General features: G+C 41.2%; 1 protein-coding gene across 4 annotated transcripts in view; it reads left to right on the forward strand.

Annotated features, from left to right (window-relative positions):
• The first annotated feature begins 2,309 nt into the window (after positions 1-2,309).
• Positions 2,310-22,991, forward strand: part of adgrd2 (adhesion G protein-coupled receptor D2) — a 36,869-nt gene continuing 16,187 nt past the window's right edge. For all 4 annotated transcript variants that reach the window (XR_005207984.1, XM_037778927.1, XM_037778928.1 and 1 more), the window contains exons 1-16: positions 2,310-2,735; positions 2,960-3,017; positions 3,198-3,437; positions 3,542-4,171; positions 6,197-6,319; positions 8,867-8,961; positions 9,468-9,758; positions 12,836-12,947; positions 14,510-14,644; positions 14,987-15,095; positions 17,468-17,573; positions 17,656-17,711; positions 17,914-18,040; positions 18,178-18,281; positions 18,509-18,611; positions 21,064-21,217. Coding sequence is in view for 3 of the 4 variants with exons in the window: in XM_037778927.1 (XP_037634855.1) it covers positions 2,691-2,735; positions 2,960-3,017; positions 3,198-3,437; positions 3,542-4,171; positions 6,197-6,319; positions 8,867-8,961; positions 9,468-9,758; positions 12,836-12,947; positions 14,510-14,644; positions 14,987-15,095; positions 17,468-17,573; positions 17,656-17,711; positions 17,914-18,040; positions 18,178-18,281; positions 18,509-18,611; positions 21,064-21,217 (2,488 nt within the window). In the remaining variant the exon portion in view is untranslated. The remainder of the gene's footprint in view (positions 2,736-2,959; positions 3,018-3,197; positions 3,438-3,541; positions 4,172-6,196; positions 6,320-8,866; positions 8,962-9,467; positions 9,759-12,835; positions 12,948-14,509; positions 14,645-14,986; positions 15,096-17,467; positions 17,574-17,655; positions 17,712-17,913; positions 18,041-18,177; positions 18,282-18,508; positions 18,612-21,063; positions 21,218-22,991) is intronic.

Consider the following 22,991-nt stretch of genomic DNA (forward strand, 5'->3'; position numbering starts at 1 on the left):
TTTGTCTGGATCACTGGATTCGGGGCATTAGGGATGTTAAGGCTTTACTCCAACAGTCTTACTCTCAAGTAGGCTACAGCAGTGTCTGTGTGTGAGTCTGTCTAGACAGGTGTGTAAAGTCACACTAGGCAAGTTGTTCATGTTAAAGTGATGGTAGGCAGAATGTTTTTGGCATCATTGGGCAAAAATGTCATAACAACCTTTCAGCATATTGTATTTCAAGTGTTATGGGAGAAAACTAGACTTCTGCACCTCCTCATGGCTCTGTTTTGAGGCTTCAAAAAATCTTTGGCCAATCACTGGTCATTTCAGACAGAGAGCATTCCTATTGGCTGTTCATTGAGCGTATGCAGCTGTCAATCACTCGTGAACTCCGATCAAATGGTCAAACTAAAGGCATCGCTGATCAAATATTAACTAATATTCTGTCACTATAATGCCTATTTCTCGTGTAAAATGTTTTCAGAAACATCGTGTAGTGTACTATTTATCTGCAAAATGAGAACGTTTGCTTTGGCTGGTGGGCGGTGCTTGGTATTTCCTCAACTGATCTCAACAAACTTTCTCAATCTTTGAAACTATCTCAATCAGAAAAATGGGTTCCCGACTGGGAAAATTCACGGGAACGCCCCCTCAGATTAGAACAACTCAAAAACAGCTAACGTGTTTTTGAATCAATAAAATACAGCACATCTTCTTTGTAGCGTCCACATTGTTTCCACTTTACGACTTAAAGCACATCGAGTTAAACACACCACAGTTGGAAGAACAACTTTCCAAAAAATGGTTCCAGTGTCAGTGTGTTTGTGTACAGACCTGAGGGTTTGGAGGGAACCCTGATGTTTCAGAACTGTTTCTGCTTGCAAACATCAACTTCTGCTGCAGCTGACTGTCTGATATCGAGTGCTGTGAGTTTTTGGCATGCAGTTGTTTCTTGCAAAGATCTCCCGAGTAAAATGACAAAATAAGTTGTGATGTGTAATGATGTTCAGTTTTCGTCCAACAACACGGACAGCAGTTCAAACAAGCTGCGACTTCTGTAACTCTGCTGACATAACGGTGTGCATGGACATCTTTACTTCCTAAACACACGCAGTGCTTGTAAACTGTTCAACTGTAGTTAAGGACTTTAGTTGTAATTTTCTTCTAATTTAAAACAAAACAAATTGTTATGATTGACAAATCATATGACAAATTACTCTGTGGCACTTACACCATTTAAATATATAATTTGCTAGATGTCATCTAACTTCTTTCTACACATTACAGTCATTACAATATAGAACGTCTGTGTGTTCAGGGATGCATGAAGCTGGCGATGGGAGGAGAACAATGTGAAGCAAAGGTTGGGGTAGCAGACAAGCAAACAAACATTTGCATGTTTAATCATGTTTTCCCAACTCAACACATTGTATTTTTTAAATATTGGACAATAATGAGAATGTATACCGATTTCTTACCATGTATTTTGAGTGTTCGTTTATACAAAGACTGTGGTGGTTTAAGAGTAGTGGCACTGTCCTTTGACCAGGTTGTTAAACAGTGAGTGGTCCTTCTCTCATTGTTAACATTCCTCAGAGTGTGCTAAATTTAAATGTACCTCCACTTAAAATATAGGCTAATAAAAATAAAATACCTGATAGAAATGATAACCAAACCAGAAAAATAACCAAATAACTCATGCTGTGTCTAAATTGAAGAGTCATGATATGTATATTAGTGATGGATAGGTGACCTCCCTGTGTTTCAGTCAGGCTGGTGTTTGCAAAATGCTTGTCCCACATTAACTTCTTTCTCTTTTGCCCAAATGTAGATTTGGGATCCAGTGTTTAACTCTGTAACCTATACAATTACTTAGTCATCAATCTGTTGATCTGCAAATGCCTGTGAAAAGCATGCGACAGGTGTATTGTGGATGCAGATGCATTTGATGTCAAAATGCATACAAAAGCTTTTCAAGCATGTTGGACAAAATCACCGGATGAAAGCCATCCAAAACGGACAAACTTTACGATTTACTATACAATGGTTACATGAGTAGAACTAATCTTTTATTGACTGTGAAGTACAACAATAAAACAGATGTTTTAATTAACTTTAGAGAGTCATATAGAAGGCATAAAGAAGGGCTGTGTGGTAAAAATGTCTGCCGCCCCGCTGCACTCTCTGTGCCAAACGCTTGACACTGCTTGCGTAAGTAGGGTTCTTTTAAAAAATTACTGCATTTGCATGACAAAGGCAGATGGCTTCAGGGTACTAAAGAGGGAGGGAGGGGTTGAGGGTCTGAAGGGAGGCGCAGGAGACAGACTGGGACTCTTGGACAGACGCACTGGGATCGCTGGCTCTCTCCCAGTCAGGAGACCAGAAACTCTATCGGATATGCTGGATATTGAAGCCGAGGTACTGGATGAGGAGTCTGGACCAGATTTGGGTTTGATCATACCACACAATGGAGTTCGTTCCCAGATTACTCAAAGAGACTGTCTGCTGCTTTAGGGGAAAATGGGGAGAGTGCAACAATGAATCAGGACATTAACTCCAGAATTTTTGAAAACTACCTGTTGAAGAGTGACACACTAACAAGGTCTTGTATTCACTTTGTGACTGAAGTACGTCTGGATCCAGCGGAAATATTATTTTCTAGATAAGACCAGTGGTTTACTTCAGCTGGAGACTACACTGGCTTAGAGATGACTGGAGCCCTGCATACTGGACTCATACTCTTCTCATTTGTGGTAATACCCATTCTATACTACATAATATTATATTTGTGCCATGCAAATAGTTTAATTTTTAACTTGAATTAAGTTTTCGTTGTTTTATTTGAAAATGCTACTCAGTATATCAACTTTTGAATATTACAACAACGACGGATTCTATTTTCAAACTTTTGAATTACAGACAAATTCTGCACAGCAACTGTTAAAATAATAAAGTAAATGACTTTTTTCTCCTGTAGGTGTTATGTAAGAGTGAGCCAACACATGCTGGGCCAGACAGAGTGGGGGATTCACATGGTGAGACCGTTAATCACTTTTAGTGGGCATTTAGTGGCCAGCAGTATTAATCCTTATTACTGGCTTCTCTTGTCCATCCACTCGATCCATCGAGAAAAATCATTAAATATGTATTCGATTGATGCCTCATTATTTTTTCATTCATGCTTGTTGTGATTGTTTCTGTGTCTGACTCTCCAGAACAATCCAGACTGGTCCATCTAACTTCTCACTGGGCCTTCCAGCTGGTCAATGACTCACTGGCCTTCTCCGGGGCCGACAGATTCTGCAGAGGCCAGTTCAGCTCCCTTGTCACCCTTGAACAGTCAGAGGACCGGGAGGCAGCCTCGGAGCTACTTCGCCAGACTGGACATCGCTTGCCGATCTGGGTCAGGGATCCCAGCAAAGCAGCCTCCAAGCCTGTGGCCCTCTCCAAACAGTGTGAGTGCAATCAGTGGGACCTGCAATCTTATAAAGCAAGTTACGAAATACAAAATAAAAAACGTACAATTTGATCAATGAACTCTTCTTCTGCTCTTGTTTAGATTCACAATTCTCAGCTCTAAACTTCCCAAAGGAATCCCGTGAGAGCTTTACTCGTGTCAACATGTCCTTTCCCACCCTGTCGTCCGTCAGCGTGTGCGTTCGAGTCCAGTGGAACCCGGAGTGGAACGACGTGTCCACCATCTTTTCCTACGCCGCACCCGTCTTTACCAATGAGTTCCAGCTACGAGGCCAAGTGGACATGCAGGGACGCATTCTTCTGGCGCTCATCATCCACGGGAAGCACCTGCCGTACAAGGCGTCCTTCCCTAACGACGGAGCTTGGCATCACATCTGTGTCACGTGGCGCCAGAGCAGCGGCCAATGGGCTATCTATGTGGACGGGGACAGGAAGGACACGGGCTCAGGCACAGACACTTCTAGGAATATCTATGGAGATGGTATACTCATTCTGGGTCAGGACCAAGATTCGTTCGGAGGGAATTTCACAGAGCCCTTTTTTGGAAATATCACTGACCTGAATGTTTGGAATATGTCCCTGGAAACAAGGCATGTCCATGCCCTCAACGCATGTACACCCATGACCCAGGAAGTGCTTTTCAGTTGGAATCTTGACCACCTAAGCAGCCACCCAGTGGTCAAAGAGGTGCAGGTCCTTCTGTTTTGCCCAGGTAAGATCACATTATGTATGTGCTGAGTCCCATTTTAGGGGCTGTCTCTTTCAAGGCAGCATTTCATCATGGTCTTGACTATATAGGACTGACCCTTTCCAAGGGGTCCACCAAATGTTTCTGTTGTATTCAATCTCCCTGTGTCTGAATATGGAGGATATAACTAATGTCTCTGTAGGTGAGGGGCAGGACATCCGGTAAGTGACTCTTCAGACCGAGTAAAACCCTTGTTTGAAAAATGCAAGGGGCTTCATTGGTTGGGGGCATGTTTCAGGAACTGTGTTGAAAGTTGAGCCAGGCTAAACTTTTTTGCTGGCCGGCACTGCATCTTTCTTGCCAAAGCATTGCATTGGAACCAAGCGTCAACCTCTGAGGCTGGAAAATGAAGCCAGCGCAGCAGTGCCAAGAATGGCAGTTCCTCAAACGGTCACTTGAGGCTGGCTCCAAAAGCGACTCAATCCCCATAGACATGTTTACAGCCTGGTACAAAAAACTGTTTTGGTTTCTATAGATAATTTTCCCGTTCATGACAACTGTATGGGGGTGGGGTGAATTTTTTTAAACTCACCGGTTTAAATTCTATTAAGGCTTAAATTTATGCATAATTAAGATGTGGCCGCTTTGAGTTACAGGTCGCTACCACTGTGTTGATTCTTCGGCGTTGTTCAGCGTTCGGTTGTAATAAAACAGTCATTCCCAAAGACTGGGTCGGGACCCACAGGTGGGTCGCAGGAGATTTTATTAGGGTCGCCAAATACAAGTTTATGATACTTAAACGTTTTGTTCAGCAAGATAATCTCCACAACTGAACACCACCTCTATGATTTTTGAAGCGGGAATGCAATCGCCGTTTTGCTATAAACAAACTATACCACGGTTGCATGAACATGAGTATACACAACGAAGCTGTAAAGGCGGACGGGTCGATGTGATGACGTTTATTGGTCTCACTTAGCCAGCAAGATTGAGGGAACCGGAAGTCCTAGTGTTAACTCATTCCCGGGTTTTAGGACTCATTCCTGTAGCACTCTAATGGACTTTGTTGTAGCAATGTCGTTCCAGATCTCAGCAATTTCTTTTGTGAGTACATTATCATAACTGATAGCATTTTTTGCTTTAATTCCAGTCTTTATTGATGCTCATAATGTGTCTTTGCGTCATGCTTGTATATGAAAGCAATTCTAATTCCACCAGAATCTCTAACTGAGAGTGTAACTTTACCAAAACTGTCCATTAAGCAAACTTCTTGTGAGTTTGTGTGAGTTTTTGTCCATTACTAAGTAGTCAAATTACCAAAAAATGCTTCATAGCAAATGTTTTCTCAATCTCAAAGATCGAAGAAACCAAAATATGACTGTGCCCCCACTCACCCTGCTTTACTGTAAACTAAAAGTCGATCTCCTCATCACACATCAGTCATTCATCATACTGTATCTTCCACTTCAGTATATTTTTTTCACAAACCATCATAAAAAGAAGTTGGGTCTATCTGTGACTGTGGTGTGCAGTACTCTGTGATCTCGTGGTACATTTCTGACCTCTGACGACACTACATGTTAATATCACAGTGTGTGTATAGTAGGATGAATTCCTCCCTAAAGAGGCCTGTTAAACCAGACAGTGTGAGACCGAACAGTCTGAGATGAGGACACCTCTAGAAACACATTAAGCTGACTGACTGACTGACAGAAGGAAGGGCAGTGAGGCAGGGAGAGAGGGAGAGAGCGATGGATGGAGGGGATTCCCACAGCTCCAGCAGTGCGGGGGCAGCTTGGGGGGGAAGAACAGAGCTCCATGCAGTGGTGAACAATAACTCCCCCACTGTCTAAGTTCCTTTTCCTCTTACAAGATCCATGCAATCAGTTTTTTTTTTTTACAATTCATGCTTGAAGAGTTTTTAGCTCTTAGTTATCTTATATTTATCTCATTCAGACATTTACACATACTCAAGCTGTCTCTCGTCTGTTTGTGTGTCACTGTGTGTGTGTGTGTGTGAATGTGTGATCATATGAAATGTGTGAGCAGCAGTGCACCAGCAGATGGAGCTTCAGGGCTGCAGGACGCTGCAGGGCTGGTCAGATCAGCTCCCACTGTTCGGCCTGACGGACTGCTCTGATCCACTGTCGTTCATCTGCAGGAGCAGCAGAGGTGAGCCTCATACTGTACACTGTCCACAACAACAGCTCAGGGTTTGTCTTCTAATCGTTATTGTTAATGACAGAATATGAGGGGTAATGGTGGCGTATAGCCTGCATGAAGTGATGGGATTGATTAGACAAAAAACTGAGATTTCAAACATTCACTTTAATGTTGAATCTACCAATGCAGCGAGAACATTAGAGTTGATTCATATCAGAAACCAGGTCATTTCACAAAATTCTACCAAGGGCTGTAGCCAGGAGAACAATGTTTTTCAGTTTGAAAAAAAAAAAAAAACATTTAATCTTTATTCATATGTTATTTCTTCTGAAAAGATACTAGAATTGAACATCAGTCAAAGATAAGACACAAATAAGTGAAGACACAAATATAATCAGAAAGTTAGTGCACATAGCCTACAGAGGTTTACATGGCATTTCTATTTTTTACCAGCCAGTTTCTGTCATAATCATATATACTGTACATATACACCTGTGATGCTCAATATTAGCTACAGCCCTGTTTATACCCCCTTTTCCTCCCCCTCACCCTATACCAACTATAGGGTCCCCGCAGACCCCAGAGGTATAGGCTACTTTTCCGTCAAAGGTACCCCTATACAGTTTTAATAGATAAACTACAATAGATAAATGAAATGTTTGCCATGGGTGCTACTTTAAAGTATCACATACTATCAGGGGGGGTAGGTGCACTCTGTCAGTCATTTTGAAGGAGACAGACACAAATGCAGCAGACACAGATCTCCTCGTGTCTTTGTCTATTTTCGTTTTACACAATATGCAACTGAACTGTAACTTTCCTAAAATAATAATAATCTGTTTTGTTTTGTTTTTTTTCATCAGATGACGTTAATACATAACTAATAATGTTTTGAGGACAAATAAGTTGACATTTTGCTATAACGGTTGTTTCTTACAATAGTTTAGTCTTCTCCTTGTATGTTAAATATGTTAGTAAGATAAATAAATAAATAACATTGACTTACAGTAATAGAGGATTCAGTGACATGATTGCTTATTTATAATACTGCTGTAACACAATAGACCCTTTTACAGTTTGCAAACAATGATGACGAACAAGTGTTCGTGATCATTGAACACTTGCTGACGAACATGGCTTCTGTTTGCCAACAGAAGCACGGTGGAATGCAATGGCTTGTCAAGCTATGCAGGGAGCATTAACCACCAACGATCGCAAATGGAACCTAAACAAATTGACTTTTCAGATCTGTGTGCTATCACTGAGTGGGTAGAATACATTACGTAGTGGTCTAATATTTAGTGGCCAGATATAGACATGTATTTGGTGGAGAAACCTAGTGTGTAACATTACACCAGCAAGAAATTACGAGCATACAAATGCTCGCATATATATGCAAATTCATTTAAATGGGCGCTGGATTTTTGATTGTGTCCTCAGTCCAGTGTCAACACATCTAATTAGCTTGCAACCATAGACCCCGCCGGTGTTTTGGTTTAACAAGTGACCGCGTGGCACGGTCACACATGCGCGAATGCAAGCGAGAGCCTCGTCTGAAAATTCACCAAAGTTGAAGTCGAACTCAAATCCGAAGATGCGCATTTATTTCTAAGGAGCTAGTTAAGTACCAGTTCTGAAGAGTTGACACACATGATTAAAATATAAACTCTTTCTCAGTATCCCCTTTCTGCATTAGGGCAACCAGAACCATGTCATCAGCATATTTAAATAAACTAAAATGAACATGATCCATCTTGACCTTGTTTGTGGTAACATAGAAAAGCAGCGGTGATAAGATTGTCCCCTGTGGTGCTCCTGCACAAGTCTCTGCAGAAGAATATGTATTTGCAGAGGTAAAATCAATGAAAAGTACTCCGGCATAGTGAGTGGAGACTTGTAGATGCTTTGTTAGGTTGTTAACCAAGGTTACAGTCGCATCATCTGTGCCCCTCGGACTTTTATATGAAAGCTGTATAGGTGGTCTAAGCAGCTACAGGAGATGTCATGTTTCTGCTTAGAACTCTCTCCATACATTTACAAAGGATGGAGGCAAGTGCTATAGACCTGAAATCGTTTAGTTCTGAAGCTCCAGGTTTTATTGGAAATGGACACAATTTTTAAAATGTTCCACAATGTTTGAAATATTGCACGCATATGTTTTTATGTCGGCTATAATAAGGGTCTACAGGCTATGCATATGAAAACCTCTTCATGCAGTGACATAAAGTAAACTGGCAATCTGAAAAGGGAGATGTTTACATTCAGTACATGATGTGAAGCATTTAATGTGTCATTTCAGTACAGTGTTGACCTGTTACTGACGGTAACCACTCGAGTGACTGATAAGATTAAGAGTATACAACATTTACCTGCTGTAACTAATACTTGAGGGATATCCCCCCTGTTGACAGGGAGGTCAGAGAGTTCAGTGTTTTATCCTGGACGCTTCAGCAGGCTCAGAGTTGAACTCTTCCAGCTGAAGGATGAGTTCTTTGAGCAGCAGAGCATGTTGCCATTACTTCATCCGCACTGATGTCAACATTGTTTTTGGCACAGAGCGTTACCTGAAGATGAAGCAGATGAGAGACTCTCAGAGCTCCCAGCCCACGGCGTTTATGAACCATCTGATGAAGCTTTCCAACAAAACCCAGGTAGACAACCCCATACATCTTCATGTAGCATAACTTCCCTTTCTTTTCCCCACTCCTTTAAAGATTTGACTACGTTCCTTCCAAACCTTTTGCTGTCAAATGACTTCTTAGCCTGTTAACCATGCCTAACATAGAGTTGTCTTCAATTAAGCCAGAGAGTGTTTTACTGTAAGGTGTATTTAGGGTGGAAAATTACATTTTCATTCTTTATTGATTGATTGATTTTCCTTTGTTTAGTTCTACACCATTCTACATTAATAAATAATTCAATTGTAAGTCTGACATGTATTTTCATGGGTGTTTGATACAGGTTTCTATGATGCCGATACCAATATTTTGGTTAGGCCAAATAATTCAGTTTATTATGCACCCAAGCAGAAAAAAAAATGATATCCATCGTATCAGATATAGGTGGAGCACTCCCTAATGTTCGTAATGAAACTGAAATAAAAATAGACGTCCCATAGCTCTGTTGAACCCAGTGTCTCTGTCTCCACCCCCCCCAGGCAGTGCTGGGGCAGCAGCCGTCAGGGCTGAGCAGCCTGGCCCAGGCGTCTGCCCTGCTGGACATCTCTGTCCAGGCCCTGGAGGACACAGAGCAGGAGGGACTGCAGCCAACGGACATGGTGTCCCTCATCCAGCTGCTCTCTCTGGCCGCCGACACCCCCACACAGCCACTCACCGATGCCACCAACCACAGCCAGGACACCATCCAGGAGCTCAGCCAGCACTTCATCAGTGTGGCCGACAGTATCATCAGTGAAGACAACGCCCTCAAGTGGCAGGCCATCAAAGAGGTAGCACATACACAGCAACACTGCCTAGTCTCACACACGCACCTGATGTAGGCTTATAGCTACATGTTGCAAAATGACTTCATTACTTTACTACGATGGATTCGTCACTGAGTTTCGCTCCACTCAACCATAAAATATGCAGGTTATGCAATGAACTGGCAACAACTTGTTTTGAAGTTAATGCAATGGAATGGGGGAGAGAGAATGCAACATCTAGTGGCCGAATGTTATCGATGATACTTACAGTTTTTCTCAGTTGCTTTGGTACATTTCTCAGATTAGAATTGAAATTCTCAAAACTACTTGTTCAACATCCACATCTTCTTGTCACATGCGTGCACATCATAAGCAATTTGCAAATATGATACCTGTCCAGTCTCTTGCAATCAATCTCCCACATATAGTAGGTTGATGTGTAACTCTGTATTGTTGAAATTGGTATACGCCAAGCAGGAAAAGTGTGGCCTTGTGACTTTTATATCATTGTCATCAAAGCCTGAAAATATTAATAGAGTACACTGTTATATTGACAACATGACTAAGCATCTTGACTATAGTGTTTGAAACCAATGACACAAGGATAGCACTGACATGTTTGTTGACCTCAATATTTATTTTTGAGAGGGAAACTCAGGACTTTGAGCTTTGAGCTTTAAGTTAGGGGCTTTTGCAGGTAATCCAGCAATGTGGTGCTGTTTGTACTAATTGTTTTACGAGAAATGCACGTACTAGCCGTGTTTCCATTCAGATTTTTTTTTTTAAAGTATTGCTTTAGAAAAGCTTTATTGAAATGGCAAAATTGAGTGGAAAATACAAAAAAAGTTTTTACGTTCGCTTGCCTTTGTCAAAAAAGAGTTGATGCGCTAAATGGATCATGGAAACGCCTTAGCCAAACAAATTCTGTACTAGCGAACATTTAACTCAGCTGTTTGTGCTGTCAGCATCTTCTCGGTTATTCCCATAACGTGCGAATGCTCGTCTTCGTCTTCAGACAGCATGAAACATGGCCAATACTAGCTGACATGAAAGAACAATTAAAACTTGCCCATATGAAACAAATTCCTGAAGACCTTTCTCCATATTTTTCTCATAGATGGTTGGATGTGCCAAGGTGACTTGTTTTGTTTCCAGTTCGCTACTTCTTCTTCTTCTACTCTGTTTACTGGCGGATTACAGCCATGCGTAGCCTATAGCGCCAACTTCTGACCAAACTACGCTGTAGCCGAGTTTATTTGTTCCAAACAGGTTGATGGAAACTCACCTAATGGACATTTCTTTTTTGTAACATTTCAAAAGTTCGCTTAAAATTCGCTTGACAATTGAATGGAAACACAGCTACTGTTTTGAAAATGTTATGCATGAATAGAAAAATGTACCAAACCGACTGAGAAAAACATACAAGTAGAAGGTTTTTGAATTTTACTCAATTGTACATGCAGAGATAATGACGGGGTGAAGACCAGGATGTTGTTGCATGTCTATGAGTTTCTGCCCATGTGTGCATATGGCTGTATGGTGCTCAAAGTCTGCACTTTAACCTTATAGTCAGTCTTTCATTTCAAATCCAAAGTATATAACATTCTTAAATTATTAAAACACAAAATGTAGAACTCTGGACTGGACTGAAAATGAACATATAGTATTACATTATCATTATCATACATTATGAGACATTTTAGTACATTATTTGGCAAGTTATTTTGTTATTGGGTTTTATTACATTTTTGATTAGGTTGAGTGAAGATCTTATTCAATTTTCAGGCATTATTAGATTTACAGGAAATAGGGTCTTTAGCTTTTATATATATATATACTAAGGAATATATTTTGAAATTGCAGAGAGAGAGAGAGAGAGGTTTGGGGGTTTATTGAGGATGCTGAATCCATTTCTGACATTTTCAAAATTCTAAATAATTTTGGGTATACTGTTCCAGGACTCATGTGTTCTACCTGTTAATCATTTTTACTTGTATTATACTCCCTTCTCTCTTTGTTTCAGGATATTATTTAGCCATAGTAATATTATTCTAATTTGGTATTTGGCCTTTATTACCTCCCATACCCAATTGTCACCTCAGAATGTAATGTAATGGTCTGTGAATTAAAATGTCCATGTTCTGCATTGTTTGGATAATTGTACTCATAAATATCCTACAATTCATAACCAAGTTGAAGTTATTTCAATTATTATTATTAGATAGATTAGAATAGATAGATTAGGATAGATTGATAGATAGATAGATAGATAGATAGATAGATAGATAGATAGATAGATAGATAGATAGATGCTATCTCTGCTCTAAAGCACTAGAGGGCAGTGTGCTTCTATAGATTACACTATTATAACAGCTCATCATCAGCACCTGTGAAGTTACCACAAGAATGGCAGAAACAGAGCTGACAAATGCTACAGCATCCTCCATACGTCTTGATTGACACAAAAAGCTGTATCATACAATTTTCATATTGTGAATTTCTGATATCAGAACATAATTCAGAAAGGAAACCGTGCTCTCACCCAGTTCACAGTTGGTACATCGCGTTCTCTCAATCGAGTCTTTTTTTTGTCACTTCTGCCTCGGCACTATTGATGTGTGCAACTTGATGAGGTTGCCTTATGACAAGTGTTGTGTTTCTCTCAGCGCTTGGCTCCCTTCCCCCAGGCCTCTCAGCGCTCCAAGGCCACCTCAGCCCAGACTCAATGGATGAACAGCACTCTGAAAAACTGTGGCTGTACTCATCCACAAACCTCCCTCGCTCTGCTCCCAGCTCTGTCTCTAAGGCTCAGCTCTTAGATGGGCATATTGAATTCAGAAGGAGGGGTTACAAAACAGACAATGGCAACATCCACGATTGTACCCATCATTATAGGCCAATCTATTGAACTGTGTGTGCCCTCTTCAGCCAAACTGTGCATAGACTCTGGCAAACAGTTATCGCTGAAAGCATTTTCCTCATTGTGCGGCATTTGAATGGTCATTTTGAAATGTAGGCCTTCCTCTTTGGCTTTGACGGCCGTGCTCATCGGGGCAGAGAGGATGAGCGTTGCTGCTGCCTTTGCTCTGTGTGTGTTTTAGGTGGTGAACGGCCCCATGGATGTGGTCAAGAGTATTGACCGGATGGTGACCAGCTTGAGCCCTCGCTTGATGGCGGAGACTGATCACCTGAGCATTCACAGACCCAACATCAGTGAGTCACGCGCACACACTGACATGTGAAAACGTGAAACAAATTATAGCAAAGGAATTTTGATAAAAGGGATGACACATTTGTGCCAGGTCTGAGTCCATCAAGAAGGTCCTTTAGAAAACTGGCTGCACTGAAGATGCCAGATGAAAAGTTGACCTTTAAGAAGAAGATAATGGTCCATTACCCAACAGTAACAGAATAATCACACAGTAACAGAGTGGGAAACAACAGATGTTTCATGGATAATATGATCAGCTCCCATTCATTCTCTCTCTCTCTCTCTCTCTCTCTCTCTCTCTCTCTGTCTCTCTCTCTCTCTGTCTCTCTGTCTCTCTCTCTCTCTGTCTCTCTCTCTCTCTCTCTCTCTCTCTCTCTATATATATATATATATACTAGGGCTGCCAATGATCAGCTCCCATTCATTCTCTCTCTCTCTCTCTCTCTCTCTCTCTCTCTCTGTCTCTCTCTCTCTCTGTCTCTCTGTCTCTCTCTCTCTCTCTCTCTCTCTCTCTCTATATATATATATATATATACTAGGGCTGCCAATGATCAGCTCCCATTCATTCTCTCTCTCTCTCTCTCTCTCTCTCTCTCTCTCTCTCTCTCTCTATATATATATATACTAGGGCTGCCAATCGATTAAAATATTTAATCATGATTGCATGATTGGCCATAGTTAATTGTGATTAATTGCAAATTAATAATTTGTATCTGTTGAAAATGTACCTTAAAGGGAGATGTGTCAAGTATTAATACTCTTTTCAACATGGGAGTGGGCAAATATGGTGGGGTGGGGGGTATGTGAGCCATGCTCACTTTTGCCTTGTTCTTAATGCTTGTCATCGGTGCCATCGAATCAGATTCCTCACAAAATCAGACAAAATCATGCAGGTTCACCAGAAACTCTTTCAGCTCAGACTCCAGCGGGGCCTCCGGCAGCGGCCAGCCCGACGCAGACAGACCCAGATCCGGCTGCCTCCTTCGACCTGTAGTCGGAGCTCCGGTGGGAGGTGGAGAGCTGTAAAGATTTGTCAATGGAACTTCCAAAACCTCAATTTTTCTTTTAAGGTGTCCAATTTCCCATACCTCCTTACCGGTCATTGTTACTAAAGGACATAGTAAGAAAAACATCAAGTAGATTCCTGAGATGAATTAAAGTGACTGACTTCTTAAAACCCAGCAGAAATATGCTAAAGTTGCCATGGTAACACTGTTCCAGCTCAGATTAATCAAACGTGATTGAAATTCAAACCATTACTGTATAATGTGTTTTTTAAAAATGTATGGTAATAAGCACGGAACATTTTGTTAAATATAACATGAGAAAACATGTTGTAAAGTAAATATGATCTGACCCAAAACTTTTATTTTTTTTTGCAAATTTTTTAGGATCTACAATTCATAATTTCTTACACCATCAAAATGTATTTATACTAGACTAATGAAACATCATTTATCTAAGGAAATTTCTTAATGGCGTAACTAAAGACAGTATACTCTTTCTTAAGGCTCTTTTATGAAGAGAAATTGAACTTTGCTCTTTGTTGTCCTGTCTTATTCAGAAGTGGAGGTGCAGCAGCAGAGGCTGCAGGAAGGATCCAGAGGATCGAGCTTCTGTGGGCCTGAGACGGAGAAATACACCAACCTCGACTGTATTTCAGTCCCCCAACAGAAGATACAGGATCTCCATAACAACGGTAGGTAAAATGCCACAGGAACCAATCATCTTCCTCCGCACTGAAAGCAATCACTTATTCACAGTCAAATCAATGAGTGTTTGCAAAGAAAGAAGATGCATTTTATTAACCCAAGTCTCGCAAATGAACGACAAACTTGTGAATGTGTAGCATGCATTCACTTACGCTCCCAAGGTCTTGCAGTGAAGTGCAGATGGAGGCTCATTGTTGGGTTTTGAAGCAACCATTTCATCTTGAACAATAAGTGATCCTAAATGAACTACATCTCTCTTAGTAGTTTTATTTGGCAGTCTGTTGCAAGCTGAAGAAAAGCCTCATCTTGCTGTTGTGTTGAATGCGCAGGCTTCCTTAAGCTCACGTTGGTCAACACGTGGTACGGCTCTCTGCGGCCTCTTTTCAATCCTGAGGAGAACATCACCATGGTTCCTACCGTCACGGATGGCAGTCAGAGGTAATATACAAGCTCAAGTGGAGCTGGAAATTAATGCTTTTTGTTTTTCTTTCATGACATTTTCTACTGTACATTCACACACATCACAGTATAGCATGTTTTTTTTTGTACGCCAGATATTGCGGTACAGCTTGCAAATTACTTGTGGGCTACTGAATAAGAAATATTTTCATGCTGAAAAGTGTTTTTTCCACCAAAATAATGAGTACGCCCAACACTTTTGTCCCCACATTTTTGTCGTCTAGAATCAGACACTACATGTTACAGGAATAGAGTTTAATCCACCTCCTTACCTATTTGTTATCACAGATAAAGCACAGATATCGAATATGCTTAAAGGGGACATACTGTATGCTGTCTGTCTGAATATACCTGTATTCACCCTCTGTCTGAAATGGTGCGTTTTAGCGCCTGTCTCTTTAAGCCTCCCTCCCGATAAAGCTCAGTCTGCTCTGATTGGCCTGCGAAAAAAATACGGTGCCCCTTTGCGAAAGGTAGTTCTCAAGCCGCAGGTTATATATTCTAATGAGCCTGCGTGTGACATAGGAAGGGGGGGCCAAATCTGAACGGCTTGTTGAATCACATGTTTTCTGATCTAGGCAGCCCGCATTGGGTTGTCTTAATTCACAGTTTGTGGGTTAGTAGGCACTCCAGATACCCAAATGTATCTGCACAAGCACTGAAAATGTGAGTTTTTCATGACATGTCCCCTTTAACGATGGCTCCTTTCCACTTAGCTGTGCCAGTAAGTCATGCTAATGAGCTAGCATAAATGTCATGCAGCCTATAATTCATTTTATTAGTTCGACCTGTGTTTGACATGTCAGTATATGTCTGCTCAGACAACGGTCCACAGTCAGGGCTGCCAAGTTTTCAATTTAGTTTAGAGTGAGATTCGGTATCGTATATGAAGTCGGTGCATTTTATGAGTCGGCCTTATGTGACATTACCCACCGCAGGGGTCAGGGGTCATCACTCCTCAACCCAAAAAGGAATTTTGTTTAATAAGTTCAGCAGCCAAATTCACAATTTTAAAGCATTCATAGATGGAAAGGCAAGTCAATAATCATGGTCAATGATGAATAAGTATGGTTGATTAGCATACTTGCCAACATCCAGACATCATAAAATGATGCTGATTCATCACCCTGAGTTCAGTTCAATTAAAAAGTGTGGAAACTTAATCAGCCAAGTTCATTTTTTCAGTCAATATGTCTGTATGTTAAATCACTGAATTATGTTTGGTGGTTTATGATGCTTTTCCATCATTTCTATTTGACCATTTCTATTTGATGAGGTGAATTCCTAAGATGACACATGCTGTTATAGCTGCATGAACAGAAAGTTTGGTCAGGGTTTCCGCCAGTGTATTGCAAGTCCAGCGGGCCTAAATTGACTCCCTGTCGGGCCTAAGCATCAGGAATAATGTATCTTTAAGATGTTTTTTTAAACTAAAATGTGTTAAACGAGTAGTGAAATCCTTTAAGGAAGAACTAGGTTGTGTTCTTAACGTCAGTGAGTGTTGATGTACGGTTGAGAGAGAGAGAGAGACAGACAGAGACCGAGAGGGAGCGTGTGTGTGACGGACTGACGGCAAAGTTAACAGTACTGTTAACGTTATAGCTAGAAGCGTAGCAGTGCATCATATGTACAGGGATCATTTTGGGAACCCATTTCAAATATTACATATTATTTATTTTAAATTCAGGTTCCCTTAGCCTTTTCTTTACTGGAAAAAAATTAGCTTATTGACAGTGTTTTTACATTGAACACACAAATGTGTGCAAAGAATTACCAGCTAATTAACTTGCAAATAAAATGAACACGTTTTTTTTTCTTTTCATGTTCTTCCATTTATTGTCGTAGCTTGCTTTTTATGTCGAGTCAAGTCAAGTCAATTTTATTTGTATAGCCCAAAATCACAAATCACAAATTTGTCACACAAATGTCAAGCAGCTTCCAGGCGTGGCCAAACAGGTAGAGCCAGAGCAACACGACCTCCTCTCCACGTCAACCAGATAGAGCCTTAGCAACCCGACCTCCTCTCCACGCCAGATATGTAGAGTCAGAGCAACACAACCTCCTCTCCACGCCAGATAGATAGAGCCCGAGCAACACAACCTCCTCTCCACGCCAGATAGATAGAGCCCGAGCAACACAACCTCCTCTCCATGCCAAATAGATAGAGCCCGAGCAACACAACCTCCTCTCCACGCCAGATAGATAGAGCCCGAGCAACACAACCTCCTCTCCACGCCAGATAGATAGAGCCCAAGCAACACAACCTCCTCTCCATGCCAAATAGATAGACCCAGAGCAACACAACCTCCTCTCCACCACTGCTATAATGTGTGAATTTGTTTCATAACCAGGTATTTGGGCACCGTCCTGGGCTCCTCTGTCATATCCACCACAGTGCTGGGAGACGACCAGCCGGTCAGCACAGCAGTTCGCTTCCAGCTCCAGCACAGAGTACAGGTTAGCAAACATCTCTCAAATCTCCACCATTTTTTTTCTTATTTAAATATCATATTCATTATGTATTTTATACGTATTACAGAATCCCACTGGTACTGTGTATGATCCAGTGTGCGCCTTCTGGGATTTTGATCTCACGTAAGTACCAATGGAACGTTTTTAAAAAAGCTTGGTAAATTTGGAGGTCTCCTGTTCCTCTGTAATATCATAGTTATCTTACGTGTTTCGCCAAAAGAAATGTGAAAAATGCTGCAAAAGCTTTAGATAGGAGCATATTTTCATTCTTTTCTATCCCTGTGTGTATGTAGATATGTAAGTATGTGCTGTTGTGTCTAACTAGTCCGGAGGCTGGTGGGTGGTGGAATACCAAAGGCTGTGAAGTAGTGTCCAAACAATATGGATACACTGTGTGCTACTGCAACCACACCACCAATTTTGCGTTGCTGCTGCAGGTTTATGAAGTCCAGGTAACATTATTATACTCTCTCTAATTATCACTGTGTATTTTATGTAGGCTTTCATCTATTGTATATCCTGCTATTTACAGCTCATGCTCTATGTGTGTGTGTGTGTGTGTGCGCGTGTGTGTGTGTGTGTGTGTCAGAGGAGCCCGGAGAACGAAAAAGCTCTGCAGGTGCTGACGTTCATCGGCTGTGGAGTGTCTCTGTGTGGCCTCCTCTTCACCTTCATCCTCTTCATCGCTGTGGGGTGAGTCAGAAACATCACAGAGTGCACTCTGTAAAGCACAGAGGGTGAAAAGCATTTCATAAAACCCTCCCAGATTCACATTGATAAATGGAAGGAAGAAAAAAAAAGAAAAACACAGCGAACCGTTTTTGAAAAATACTCAAAACTACTGTGAGGCCTTCACTCAAATATTGTATGCTGTGTGTTCGCATGCATGCGTGTGTGTGTGTGTGTGTGTACCTGCGCAGTGTCCCTAAATCAGACCGTACCACCGTCCATAAGAACCTGATTGTTGCTCTGGGAATCGCTGAGCTGCTGTTGATGTGCAGCGACTGGGCATCTGCTAATGAGGTGAGACTCAACTTATGACATATCTGTACATTTGAAGTGTGTTACAGCAGGTGGAATATTCACAAAATAATCAGAAAAGGAATCTTTCTACATTCATTACAAAATAAAAATGTGCTCGTAGACAATCAAATGTCTCAGCCGCAGTATAAAACAAAGCACAATGCAGACACAAGTCATAACTGGAGGTGATTACAAATATTTAATTGCGATTAATTACAAATTAATCACACATTTTCTATCTGTTCAAAATGTCAACAATGACAAATATTGTCCAGAAACCCTCACAGGTACTGCATTTAGCATAAAAAGTTATGCACAAAGCCCAACAGGCAGACAGGAGATGTGTGGGTACCCATATAACCCATTTTCATTCCCATATCTTGAGGTCAGAGGTCAAGGGACCCCTTTGAAAATGGCCATGACAGTTTTTCCTCGCCAAAATTTAGCGTAAGTTTGGAGCGTCATTTAGCCTTTTTGCTGACAAGCTAGTATGACATGGTTGGTACAGACGGACTCCTTAGATTTTCTAGTTTCATATGATGCCACTAGCTTTAAAACTGAGCCCACTACAACCTACGTGAGATCAATAATGCAAGTTGCGTTAATGCGTTAAAGAAATCAGTGGCGTTAAAATGAATTTGCGTTAACGCGTTATCACGTTAACGTTGACAGCCCTAGTTATTATACAATACTCACCCACACTTACTGTTGTGGTTCACTCTCACCGCTCTCAATCTTGTTTCAGGCTTCAGTAGGCGTCTGTTTTCAGCAAAAAATGCTTTAAAGACCATCTTAATGTAACTAAGTACATTTACTCAGGTACTGTACAATCTTGACGTAATGTACTTGTACGGATTTCAGTCACAATTTTTTTTTTTTTGCATTTGCTTTCACACTTTTTCTCATTGTCTCAAAACTCTACACAATCCAAATAAGACACAACACTTCGAGATAAACATCTCACTTTTATTTCTAAAAGAAACTGCAATCAGAACCAAACAATCCTTTTTCAAAATGGCAATTTTTGCAACAAAATGATACACACATGCAGCATTTGAATTAATCTTTCAAAGCAGCAACAACACACTGATGTACAAATTTATGCAAAACACTGCCGTGTTTAGTCCTTGAGTAGTACTGTATAACTTTAGAATTTTCTCATACAGGCTTCTGTAAAAGATACAACAGCGAAAAAAACACAAAGAAAAGTAAGAAAATAAGAATTGTTGTGTTTTTGTTACCTTAGAATGAATCGTTTATATCTACGTACAGAACGGGTCCTCTCATTGTTTCTGTTATGTTCTGGCTTTTCAACAATAGCTTGAACTCAAATGCAGACACAGACTCGATTCTTTTAAGGTGAACAAAGATAATTTATTTACACAAATAATAAATGTTCAATGAACAGGGCTGGGGTTCCTGGTGGTCCGAAACATGCAGTAACAAAGTCAATACTTAATACACGGAACGGGGGGCACGGGGAGGGGGTGTCCAGAAATCCTTCCGGAGGAACAGGTGAATCCACAAAAGCTCCGAGCGGTGGAATGGCGTCGGAGAGTGAATAGGCAGGAATTAACTAAAGCAGGGTTCCAGGTTGAGGAGGAGCAGAGTGCAGGAGTGAGCAGGCAGGTTGGAAGCAGCCACAGCTGGCAGGTGAACAGACCTGAGCACAGAGCAAAAACGAGGTGAGTCCAAACAATCCAAAACAAGAGCAACAGCAAAGTCAAGAGCAAAATACTAGGGAGCCTGATTTAGTTTAGTACCACTGAGGGCGACAGAACGATCTGGCAATGACTGGCAGGAAGACCGGGGTAGATATACTGCAGGTGTGTGTGATGATTGGTTGACTGCTGTCAGCTGCTCCAGCAGTACCTTCCCAGGAGAAGGAGGAGGAGGAGGAGGAAGGCCACACCTCCCAACACACTGACAGACTAGACAAACCAGGGAAAAACACACAGGAGACAAAAGGGCAGGGAAACAGAAGAAACAAAAGGAAACACTAGACTGCCAAAGTGATATCATGACAGTTTCTACAGTAGCCCAGAATGGACAAACCAATCACTGGCTCTGGATAGGGCCACTCGCGTTTTCAAGTTTTTGCGTCGGCCACTGTAGTTCTCCTACACAAGCACACGGGAGAAGTTTCAGTTTGTTGCAATCTGCAACCTCACAACGAGATGCCACCAACTCCTACTATGCCACCTTTAAAATGCCACCCACATCTTTGATTTTTTTTTTCAATTCAGTATAAATATCAAGATTGTCATGAAATCTACTGATAACCTCTACAGTATGTGTTGGACACTGATTTCTCAGGACAAAATTGAACATTTTTGCTCCACTACTGATGAAATACCGTTTCAAATAATAATAAAACCACTTCCATCCCAGGGATGTTGCTGTTTAGTTGTAGCCCACAGACCATCTTTGTATATTTTTTAATCCTGTATAGGTAGCGTGCTTCGTGGTGACTGCACTACTCCACCTCTTCTTCATGGCCTCCTTCTCCTGGATGCTGGTGGAGGGCCTGCTGCTCTGGAGCAAAGTCGTGTCCGTCAACATCAGCGAGGACCGCAGGATGAAGCTCTACTACATCATCGGCTGGGGTAAACTCTCATCTCCCTTCAGTGACAAGTGTCAAGTTGGAGTTTGATTTATGACCTGATTTGGATGGAGAGGGACTGCATGAATTCAATATTCAAAGTCACTACCACAATGTATCACCTAACTGATTGTGATTTACATAGTCAGGATCCTGCTCACTATGATCCTGCATCATGACATCATCACAACAGTCCCTATCCCTGGTGATTTTCCCAGAATACCAAATTAAGTTTATTAAGTTTATTACCTATGGATGATGAGATTGAGGGCAGTGGCGCACCTAAAGTTTATTAGAGAAGCGAGCTTGTGACCGGAAGGTCGTCAGTTCAATCCCCCTGGAAATTTGGGTGGAGAAAGCGAAAAGCAGCACTTGCCCCTCCCTCATTACCACCACTGAGATGCCCTTGAGCAAGGCCCTTAGCCCCAACCGCTCCAGTGGAGCTGCTCCAGCAGATCCGACTGTGGTTGCACTGGACAGCTTCCAGGTGTGAATGTGTGTAACTGTGTGAATGTGATGCTGAAAAAGAGAGGCTTCTTCTCTGTAAAACTTCCCTGGATAAATAAGGGTGAATAAAATAAAATTAAAAGATTGATAATGCGATACAGATGAAGAGAACAATGATCTTAATATATCTCTAGATAATTATATTGTTATGTAATGTCTCTGATTTGATTTCACACATTTATTTACCAAATTTTCTTTAATGTCAAATTTCTTAATCTATAAACCTATTTGAGAGCCATGTTATAGACAGCTAAATCAGACTGCAGCTAAATTTGGTGCAGTTGTTGTTGCACTGACTGTGTCTTTATGCAGTGAATCAGTGTGCCAGTCCCCACTCTTTGGATCTCTCTCCCGGCAGAAATCCATAATGTGTAACTTTCAAAAAAACTGCTGAAAATATATTCACTGAGGAAGCAAAACCGAAGCGTATAACGGAACTGTTAAGTGACGTACAAACCGAACCGTCGGCGAAATGTGGCTGTCACAATTTACACTTAAAAACAAATATGCATCTATTTGCTTGATTGTTCAAACATCGGCTGAGATTGGCTCCAGCCCCTCCCCGCGACCCTGAATGGGATAAGCGGGCACAGATAATGGATGGACTGATGGATGTTCAAACATCAGATACTTACTAACTTTGTTTCTCTCACTGTTTGTGCAGAATTTAGGTGATAACATATCAACAAGTTCCAATCTTTGCGATATAGTTTTTTTTGTCAAATCAGGATTAAGAACAACAATAAGCACAGAAGAAAACTTTTAATAGAATGTAGAACAAAAAAACAACAACATGTGTCTAAAGTGCTACAGCGCAGTTAGTTTGAAGGAATAGCAATAATCTCCCTTGTGTGTGTTTAGCCATAAATGACCTGAGTTGTGAGGGTGGCATTTACTTTGCCAGGCTTGGCTGCTGGAGGAACGGGGCATTTTGCTGCCTTCTCTCTCTCTCTCTCTCTCTCTCTCTCTCTCTCTCTCTCTCTGACAGATGATAGGGAGAGTTCATGTGGAGACACACAGGGTGAGGAGGACACAGGCAGCCAGCTTCACCGGTCTGCAATTGTTCAATAGTACCTCTATTGATTCATTCCTTTTGGGAAGTGAAATAATAAGAAAGCCACTGTCACATGAAATGTGACAGTGGCTTGTCAAAAGTGTGAAATGTCAAATTTGGACTTTTTTTTTTCCGACCTAAACTAATAGACAGGTATTATATTAATAATGAATACCAAAACACAGGTTGTGCACTATTTATTCACCTGAGTAACAAT

The sequence above is a fragment of the Sebastes umbrosus genome, chromosome 8 (assembly GCF_015220745.1).
Source record: "Sebastes umbrosus isolate fSebUmb1 chromosome 8, fSebUmb1.pri, whole genome shotgun sequence".
Lineage (NCBI taxonomy): Eukaryota > Metazoa > Chordata > Actinopteri > Perciformes > Sebastidae > Sebastes > Sebastes umbrosus.